The sequence below is a fragment of the Beta vulgaris genome, chromosome 2 (assembly GCF_026745355.1).
Source record: "Beta vulgaris subsp. vulgaris cultivar EL10 chromosome 2, EL10.2, whole genome shotgun sequence".
NCBI classification, from domain to species: Eukaryota; Viridiplantae; Streptophyta; class Magnoliopsida; order Caryophyllales; family Amaranthaceae; genus Beta; species Beta vulgaris.
The window spans coordinates 53,814,685-53,825,183 of NC_079203.1; the positions used below are offsets into that span (position 1 = coordinate 53,814,685).

Here is a 10,499-nt window from a genome sequence, read left to right on the forward strand (position 1 = left end):
GATCTAAGTCATGAGGTGCGACCCGCATGCAAATGTATAATCGAATTTTGCAATCAAATCTTAAAGTTACAAAGTAAAATAAAATAAAATAATTTACCAACAGTCATAATTTTCTAGGTCGATAAATAATTAAAAAAAATTTATTTTACAATATTTCAGCACACTTCTTAAATCATTTATTCTCTCTTAAATTTCATATACTTGAGTTTTTATATTATGATGATGCTATTTTTCCTCAAGCCATAAATGGAGTGTATTTGTCAAAATAAGTCAAGAAGCATGATCAACTTCTACAAAATACGAGAGAAGAATATATCTTTTTATGTTGATGGTGGCCATGCTAGAAGGGACAAATTCTTAATTTTAATCCTAAAGTTTTATTTGAATTGATAGAAAATATTCACAAGGAAAAATACAAGTGAATATTAGTTTTCTTTTATTTGATTTGATGGATAACTATAAAGAAAATAGTGATGTTAGGAAAGAGAGAATGTGGTGAAAATACTAAATGTACAATTTTGAAATCTTTTTTTACTTATTATGATAGATTACCTCCTTTTACAAAATATTATGTTTTGTAAAAAATACCATAACAAACTGCAATCATACACGCAAGTAGGCCGTGAAAGTGGGGTCCGGAGTTGAAAGAATCCCACCACCAAAAACTAGTTAGGTAATAGGTACGATCCAACAACGTCATGAGTAATTGGCTATGAGCCTATGACTATGACCATGACAGCATGTAAACTTCAAACTTTCTCCACTAGATCAAGCAGCAATTGTTAGCACTAATTTGCTTATATTAAATTTTTCTTAGGCTTGTTCTCTTCGGCATAATCAGTTGAACTGAACTGAATAGAATTGGACTGAAATTAATAGTGATATGTGAGAGTAAAAGTATTGTCCAGAGCGGAACTGAACTGAAAATAAGTTGGGGAGAACAGACCCTTGATCGTTTGCTGATGAGAGCTATCAGATATTACAAAGACATGAGACCATATACATAATTTAAGATTACTCGATTTATTATTTAGAGATTCTAACTAGAAGCTTCAGCAGCATTTTATCGTCCCTTTTTTTTTCAGTCTTAACAATTCAATCGCTTTATCCTGGATTCATTTATCAAAGATAAAATGAAGGTACTTAAAGAGATCAACAAAAGAATAATTATAACCACTCTACAGGTGATTATTTACATATGGCGATCTAAGCTAAGTATTCAAACCTCGTTTATGGGTTTTGATAATTGAGTTGGGGATCATACTACAATTCACAGATCTTATACACAATTCGCTGTACGTTATACACAAGTCTACAAATAGTCATGGATCTTCAATCTTCATTAACATGATCTGCTGGGATTAGCGGAAATTCATCGTTTTTATATCTCTGATCAAGTGAAATCTGCAGCATGAAACGTTGTCAAACAGAAATCCCTTCAAAGACCCAAGTATGAGGAATAAACTTTTAGACCGACTAAAATGTACTAGCAAGATAACCGAAGCTAACTGCATTAACGAACCCTTCAGATTAAATGAAATTGCCTACCAAAAGAGTAGCTAACGCCCCGACACCTCTAGACTCTAGTTAGATCAGGTGATTAAGGAGTTGGGAAATTACCAATAGAAGATCCTCATCTGTACCAAAAGATTTGCGAGCCTCATCTAGATGCTTGGAAGAGATTTTCTGGTATTTCCTGCACATCTCCAGGTCAGATTCATTGCAATAAGGAAAAAAAAGGGCCACACAGAGAATACTTCGAGCAAAGATTTCAAAGCTAATGAGAAGACTAGACTTAGGCTAACAAAAATCTAGTGTTACAGGCTTTCAGCCATGTATGTTCTTGAGGTAAAGGAAACGAAAAAACTACAAATATCTAAATGTTAAATAAGAAAGGTGAGTCTCATTTCAAACGAGATTACATAAATGCCCCCAGAGACTCTATGTTTCCAACATTTATACATCTAGAATTCAGTCTATACAGATATCTAGCCATTCTGAAAGGAAAACTTGGTTCTCAGAGAAAGCTGTTGCGAATAACATTGCAGTACTCTGATATTACCAAACCATCCACATAAGTTAATTCCACAATGCAATTCATTTCATTCACCATCCGATCAACACACAGGTATTCAAAATATTAGACTGTAAAATGAGATGCTCAGATTAATAGACAAGAAAATGTAAAACCTTGCACTGGCAGGATCCCTGATTTCGAACTCATCTTTGTCAGTATCATATCCACAAATTACAACATAATGACCTGCAGAAAGCATCAGATTAGTTATGGTCATTTCAGCATCTAGATCATTCCAACTACTTCAAACTCTTGGAAATCTATTAGCTCAAGCTGCTTGTCTATAGTTCTAGGCACTTCTAGCCCAAAATCTCACAAACATTTGGGGCCGGTTTGGCATCACTGCTAGTTTCCAAATTTGATTTTAAGATTTTAAAAGTCACATAATATAAGTTAAATAATAAACTCAAAGTAGTCTTTTTCGTGCTAATTATGTTTATCTTGAAAATTGACAACAAAAAACTGGAAACAAAGTTTGTCAGTTATCCAGTTCTTGTTTTCAATTTTCAAAAAAACTGAAAAGTAAAAAATAAAAAAAAAATGATAACAAACAGGCCAAAATTTTAAAAATTGGACCTACATGCTAATGACCTAAACTTGGATGAGTGAATGCAATGGTTTCGAAAACTTGAGCATGTAACCGGTCCAAAAATGAATAAGAATTGCTCTGCTAAAACACATTTGATCAAAAGCCAAAAACTATAGTTACAATTTCTTTGAGCAACATAGGTTGTTCAACTCGAGTTTATTGACATGTATGAAAAAAGTATCAAACTACTTATCAAACTCCAGATTAGAGTATCTTCCATTTTCATCGGGGAGAGGGAAGGGGGAAGAATAATTATAGTTCTTTTTCCCTTATATGCTGCCATTGTTATCCTTGTCCAAGATTCTTTCTTTTTCTTTTCTTCAAAACTTTGTTCTGTCCCTGAGACTTATTTTGCCAAGGAAGAATATAATTTGGACTGCAATAGTAAAGATCTCAACCACAAAATTAAGAGCTAACTAATAGCTGCATAAGCATTTGTCACAATCAATTTATGAGCACTTCCATCAAAACTCCTCAAATCTTCAAGGTTGTAATTTTCTTCTTCAAACCCAACTTCATGATCAACTAAATTATCAATAGTTTCATCATTTTTGCATTTCTTTGGATTATGGTATGACTATTTACCCTGGTGACAACAAATTTGGGGACCTGGTTAATGTTATTTTTGATGAATGAGGGTAGGAGAAGAGAAGGAAGAAAAGGGTTTCTGAATGGAGATAGAGGAGAGAGAAAGTGGGGGTCGATGATGGTGAGAATGGAAGTGAAAGAGTGAAGAACAGGGACTACGGCTTGCTCGACGGAGATGATGGCCCCATTTGATCTCCAACTCGGGCATTGATGATGATAGTGGAAGAGAAAAGAGTGAAAAAAAAGGAGGAAGAATCAATGGAAGAAGGGGGGAAGGGGAACAGGTGGAAGGGGATTTTAAGGAAAATGGGGTTAAAAGAAGAAAAAAACCAAGAATATTAGTAATAATTGGTTACCTGCCATTTGCAGGCTATTCATAGATACAAGTATACAACCCAATATAAGTGAATATAATTTAAAAAGGTGGAACCATTTCTAGATTATCGAAAAGTGGGACTATCTCGAGAAGACCGATGAAAGGGTCCATCAATTTTTCCTTTATAAAATTAAGGAACAATAGTAAATTGCTAATCTAGTGACCAAATCCACAAAAGAACTAATGATGACTACTTTGGGAAAGGATTTTCATATGGATACAGATTTCCCAATGGTCTGCATTGCAATTAAAGGACTACCAATAGCACGATTATGCGTTTGTTACAACATAAATGTTATGTATAGCACCAGTCCTTACCTGTATAACCCAGATTGCTTCCACAAAAATCAGAGACATGGATGTCCTCCAGCCATAACTGACTGCAAACAAATGACGACATTTAGGAAATTATTGGACTTAAAAATCACTACAGGACTCAGGAGGAACAACTGAAAATTCTATGAATCAGAACCAATTGGAGAGTTCCACTCCAGCAGAAAAAAAGAGGTCAGATGACAAGGAATCTTCACAATCTTGCAAAATTTACCCCAAACAACATCTATCACATTGCAATTACAAAACATAGTCACCTCCTCCATTCTTCATTTAGTTCGTTGTATGTGTATCTTCCTTTTTCATCGGAAAGAGGGAAGGGGGAAGAAGAACTTGTTATGCTGGTTATTCTGGGGTGTAAGATAAGTTGATTTTTACACTTACAAATTAATACCACAACTTTCCCTGTTTCAAGAGATGCTTCTGTATCAAAGATGTTTTAGATAGGGAAAAGGGCACAATTGCAAACTTACGATATTCTTCAAGGAGTTATCATTAGGGTGTAAAGGTACATGCTAACACTGTGCGTATTAGGTGAAATACATGAAAGTATACCAGGGAAGTTACATTTAAGAATACCAAAATATTGAGGAATTGGTGAAGATAACAAAAGGCCAATAAAGCACATCAGAAAAGTTCCCCAGAAGATAGGGTTCAAGATTATGTGGAGCACAGAATAACTGAAAACTAAAGAATAAACAAAATTATGGAAATCAATATGACTACAATGTGAACCTTAAGAGAATCGACAACGAAAGATTTAATGAGGAAGTCCGATAACCAAGTACTTACCTTAATTTGCATTGATCAACCAACACAATTGCTATATATCTTCCTGACAAGATTGAAAGAGAAACTTCTTCTTGACTAAATGATCTGCACTGCAGGAGAGAATCAGGTTGATTACAAGTCATCAACATGATATCGAGCTCATTTTGGCATACGTCCTTCATTACCTTAAAACTGAAACAGTTTGACTTTTGTACTGCTCATATACTTTGACCATATCTTTTAACTAATATACAAAAACAATTGTTATTATGTAAAATGTTAAGGCGTGCTTCAGAGCATATATATAAAATATTAACTTTTTATAATTTTTACTAATAATTAATTACAGATATTAATGGTCAAAGTTGTACATTGGCAAGCGTGCAAATCAAACTGTTGCAATTTTCAGAAAATAAAGGAAGTATAAATAGTCAAGAATAAAAGTATTCAAGACGTCAAACTTTCTTTTACCTCTATCCTGATACCAGCTTCAATTGATTTTTGAAACAACATATCTACTCGGTCCAGATCATGTGGTAACTGATCCTGCAAAAATAAATTATTATCACATCCAATAATAAAAATTATCCTTTAATCATGTGAGGGTGTAGCAAGAACATTTTTCAAACAGAAAACTAACATGAGATTAAAAAAGCATCAAAGCATGCTTGATTTTACGCAGTGTAAGTATGCTTGAAAACATGCCGCCATTTCTCCCCTTCCTTCCTTTAAGGAACAGGTAAAGAGGATGAAGCCATGATACATTACAAGTATCGATAAACAGACGAAAACCTCAATAATTCTTAAAAGGGTTAAGGAAAGACAATATACAGAGGAAAGTAAAATTGGTTTAAGCTTACACTTAAAAGAAGCAAAAACAGCGACTTTAGAAGAGAGCATTTCAGAAATTAGCCAAATGATATTTCTTATAAACAATATCAGACCATCACTAGTGGATCAGTCAATAACTTGAATTGATGAGCAAAAATTTCAAGTAAATTAAATCTAACAGAATTTCCAGTTAGGTAATCCAAAGAGACATGCATAGAAAACCCCATAGGCCTGTGTTAAGAAAAATGAAGTACAACAAAGGTTTTTGCAACTGAAACTCTTGTATTAGGAGCTTAACCCTCTCTCCACGAAATAAAAAATTATACAAGCTCTCGCATCCCAAAAGACAAAACCAAAGATATGAACTCTGTAGCCACTGGCCCACTTTGCATCTCATACAACTTCTCATGCAATGAGTCACAACAGTGTCTTCTAGAATCTAAGAAATTTCTTATTGTACCAGAGTGAATAGCCAATTCTTTTTCCTCTGGATATCACAAAACGATGGGAAGTAAGGAAATGCTCATTGATCAGCTCATGCTCCATCTCAGTTAAGACTTGTTTATGTTAGTATGAGCATCATTTTTATTTATCTTCATGGGCACATATGTTACAAACTCATTAGCTGTCCTTCCAAACCCAATCAATTAGCATACTTCATTAGAGCTTCGTCCACATCTTGGCTACATATGAGTGAAAACACAGCCATAGCTTTGTATACTGCATAATTAATAGCATATAACTAGATATCAATGTCCTTATATACATGTTATATATCATTCGACACCATAATTTCACATAGAACATATCAATCAGCTGAAACAAGTCATTTACATGCCAAATTTTAAAAGCTTTTTCTCTAAGTTAAACTACAAGTTTTTTCTCTAACATGACACATAGACATACAGCATGATCTTCTCAGTTGTTCATCTATAACAAACATAACACTGATGTCAAATACAATAGCACCTGGTTCAAAGAGATAATAGCTTGTAGAGAAAATGATAGTGAAAAAAAATAAAAATAGAAGGCATATATAGGCTGGAAGCTACCTTATAAAATGACTCCACAGAGAAGTTTGGGTTTGCTCCTAAAGTCACAGTGAAGTAGGAAAAGACGACAGAAAAACTTTGCAACAAATATGCCAGATCAACAGTCCAGATGCTGTCAAGTCAAAAAGAAAAATTGAAAAGAAAAAATCATATTCAACGAAAATTTAGTAACAATTGCAACTTGCAAGCAACGTTAACATGCAACAAGTGAGTTTAAGTTTCTAAAATCCAGATAGATTCACTTGACGCTTTCAAAGTTTCGTCAGCTGCTAGGAATGCTAATGAGCCATCCTGGTTGACATAGGTCTTGAGATTTGAGAAATACAGTATCTTAATGTTGACATGAGAAATTTTTTAAGACCCAGACCGGAAATCAGAGGCCATCCACAATTTTTAGTTGTCAAAATGCTGAGGGGCTCATCTTTCGCGTAGAACAAAATTCCAACATTTCTTTAGCAATATATATTCAACCATATATTGTATCTACTAGAGTAAAGAATCCATATATGGATGTAAAGAAGTGAGACAAGGACAATGACCACAGTCAAACTACAAGACTGAAAGGTAAGAATACTGCCAAGGAAAATATCACAAAAAGAGAAGATGTCAAACGGATCAGGATATATCAACAATCTAAAAAAGCAAAAAGTCGGAGTAAGGGGGGAGAGGAAGATGCATGTAGAAGAAAAGCCAGTAAAGGATGGAAAAAAGTAAGATGATGGATATCAAAACGAACAAGAATAATAACCACCAGAGAAGAATCTAGTTATTGATGGGGGTCCAAAGAGGCTCTGATGTATACAACTTTATCCCAAATCAACCCACGTTTAGAAGAGAACAAGAAAGCCCAAAGCTTACAGTCCATCTCATGGAGTTCAAGTAACAAAGATTGGAGTTCCTGTCCATTTTTCAAAGCCAATAAAGGTGTGTTAAAGAATAGACTCTGTAGGTACTACCTTCAAATTCGGATCCCAAGGTATAAGGCTGCTAATAATGCCAAAAATAACGCACTGCTTTATGTTAACCTGATTGCCTGCTTCGATGATGCATCACATGCACCTGGATACTTCATCCCCTACAGAATTCTCTGAAAAAAGTAGATGGTAAAGATGTCTGTACGGTGAAACAAGAAACAGCTTCTGAATGTAGAGCCTTATTACATGGAGGATAACGTGTCGTAAATCTAATTTGCATGTTATGTAACTGTACGGGAACAAAGATCTTGTATATGTTCTGTTTCTAACTTTAACAGTCTGGAACCCTTATCAACTACCATCAAAGATGGAATGGAGTACTGTGAAAGTTAATCAGGCATGAAACAAACTTTTTTCCGAGTAAGCTTTCATATACAAGGAAGATTCAAGAGATTCTATAGAGCAAGTGAGGCTCACCTCCTTGTGTCGCAGAGATCTTCCAGTGCATGCAAGCTGCAGTTGTTGATGCCAATTGTTTGTAAAACCATCAAAACACAGGCAAGACCACAATCCCAATTGGATAATTGTTTAACATGAGGAACCTAAAAGCACCAGAAACAAAGGACAGTTTGACACATTTGCACATTGGACCTGGAGAGATTCATTTTCATGTATATGCACGATGCACCAGATAGAGTAACATACAATACAAGAATGAAAAGTCAACGAGAATATTATGTTCTACCTCAATGAAACGTAAACGAGGCAAGACCACATCATGGTCAATTATATCTGTTGATGAAAACTTGAGCAAGCAGGAATCAGATAAGTCACAATCTGAAGTCTTTTGTCTAGCCTCTTCCAGGTTTAAAATTTTGTTTACAAAAACACAGAAAGACCTCATTGAATATGAACAGGTAAATTGCTTTAAAAGTTCATGGATTTACAAACAAGTTGACTAGAAAGGCTTCAGATGACTCCTTATGTTTGAACTTTGCGCATTTCAATCTGCAGTCGGCCAGCTGTAACTGCATTACAACAGAACAAAACAATGATCTCCATTGAGTATAAATATCTCAAAATCTACAACAAGAACCAGAGCACGATATAATTAATCGAAGAAAGTGTTGTCCAATGTATTGACTCAATCTCGGAAAATATGCATTTAAATTCATCAGTTGAGCTCTTTTTTGTGTCAAATGAGTAGCTTAGAGAGAGACACGCCATCTAAAAGGAGTATTATACTTACAACTGCAATGACAGACCTAAACAAAATCCTGCTTTTTGTATGAATAGAGGCATCCCTTCAAAGTATATTGTCTATCCTTGTATAGGAATTCAGTACAGCATGCCTCCACAGTCCACACCAATCCTCAAATCATCCAAGCATAGCATATTATTCATCAACCTAATGCCTCTCTAGTGCCTACGGAGGGCTAAAGAGTCAAATGAGTGCTACAACCTACATGTCCTTGTGAATTGTGATGCGACATGCGAGCAGGTACTTTACAATAGATCTTTGCGAGGTGGGGGACATTGGTTTGCCATTTCACCAACAACTAAGTATACAAAGGCATTACCCTTACCCCATGTAATCCATATTAAACATCTTTTCTCCAGAACTACATAGTATGGAGTACTTATTTTGCAATTCCAATAAGAAATCTCAAAACAACACACACATGTGAACTGCAGGCGTATTGAATTCGTTGATACTCTAGTCAAATAAACCACAACATGCACCGAAAATTCTGGACAATCATGCCAATTAACAAAAGTATTTCTCGTTCAGAATCAATCAACCATATACGATATCTGATAATACCAATGACTCATCACTCATGCCTGTAACTGTCCAATCAACAACCACATATAATTCATAGCTAGAAATTTACAAAAATTAGCTACATCAAGCACCAAACATAATAATCAAATTCCAGATAAATCGAACTCAATAGCTAAAAATCCTCGTTAATTCGACTGTAAAATTCACAAAAAAAAAAAAATTAAGCCAAAACAGCAAATAAATCATCTAATTGAAACATAAATGAACTTATTTGGACTTTAAAACAGCAAAATCTTGTGGAAATGGCGAAAAAAAAGAGAGAGAAGACAAAAACTTCGATACCTAAATTGCGCGGAATGAAGTTGAAATGAGAATTATGAACAATAGAGATGATAATAGATAGTGATGAATTTGCTAGTCAACTCCTGAATTTGTCGTCGGCCATGATTGAACATTCCTCCTGCTATTTAATAATGCTTCTTCTTCCTTTTTTTTGGGTTTCACCTGCTTTTATTCTGTGATTTTGGCATTTTCCAGAACTTATACACAGTTATTTACAGAAGAAGATTTCTCTTTCATTATTGTCAGTAAATTCGCACGAGAAAATTATCTCCCAAGTTTTTGTCTTATATCGCGTGGATTTGTTGCCCAAGTGGGAGATAAGATAGGAAAGGTAGGTAAACGAGAAGCTTCAAACTTATAGCTATTTTTTCGATTTTTTCACCAAATAATCCGAATTTTCACAAAATTTACCGGATATCCTTACACTTTTGAAAATACACCTCGTATCCCTCAGTTTTAACATAATACACTCAAGTGCCCTTAATGACTAACGACATTAACCGTCGTTAGTCATTAACCCCAAATATCTGACTTAAACCCTAATTACCTAACCACTAACCCTACTCCCTAACCCTAATCCCTAAACCTAAACCCTAACCCTCCCCCATCGGCCCACCATCCCCACCCCCACCCCTACCATCACGCAGCTCCCCCCACTCCGTCGAACCCCCCCCTCCACACACACACACTCTCCCCACCCCTGTCGACTTCAACATCCCTCCCCTCTCCCCGCCAATTATTTCCGCAGCCTACAACAGGTGGTTGTGTTTTAAAACATAACTGATTTCCACAGCGTGAGTGGAGGAAAGAGAGAATAAAGCAGCACCAGTTAACCGTTGA

At 35.3% G+C, this 10,499-nt stretch overlaps 1 protein-coding gene across 3 annotated transcripts; it reads right to left on the reverse strand.

Annotated features, from left to right (window-relative positions):
* Positions 1-1,087: 1,087 nt before the first annotated feature.
* Positions 1,088-9,961, reverse strand: LOC104905018 (guanylyl cyclase 1). Of its 3 annotated transcripts, XM_048639562.2 has the most exons (11): positions 9,660-9,960; positions 8,781-8,957; positions 8,277-8,559; positions 8,009-8,133; positions 6,618-6,729; positions 5,206-5,280; positions 4,756-4,844; positions 3,949-4,010; positions 2,191-2,263; positions 1,621-1,696; positions 1,088-1,404 (listed from the first exon to the last, which is right to left on the reverse strand). In XM_048639562.2, exons 3-11 carry the CDS (start codon positions 8,433-8,435, stop codon positions 1,333-1,335), a joined length of 843 nt encoding a protein of 280 aa, XP_048495519.1. In that variant the 5' UTR covers positions 8,436-8,559; positions 8,781-8,957; positions 9,660-9,960; the 3' UTR covers positions 1,088-1,332. The 3 variants fall into 3 exon arrangements, with proteins under 3 accessions (XP_048495519.1, XP_048495520.1, XP_010691765.1); XM_048639563.2 differs by lacking the exon at positions 8,781-8,957 and having other exon boundaries at positions 5,206-5,274; positions 9,660-9,961; XM_010693463.4 differs by lacking the exon at positions 8,781-8,957.
* Positions 9,962-10,499: the final 538 nt, after the last annotated feature.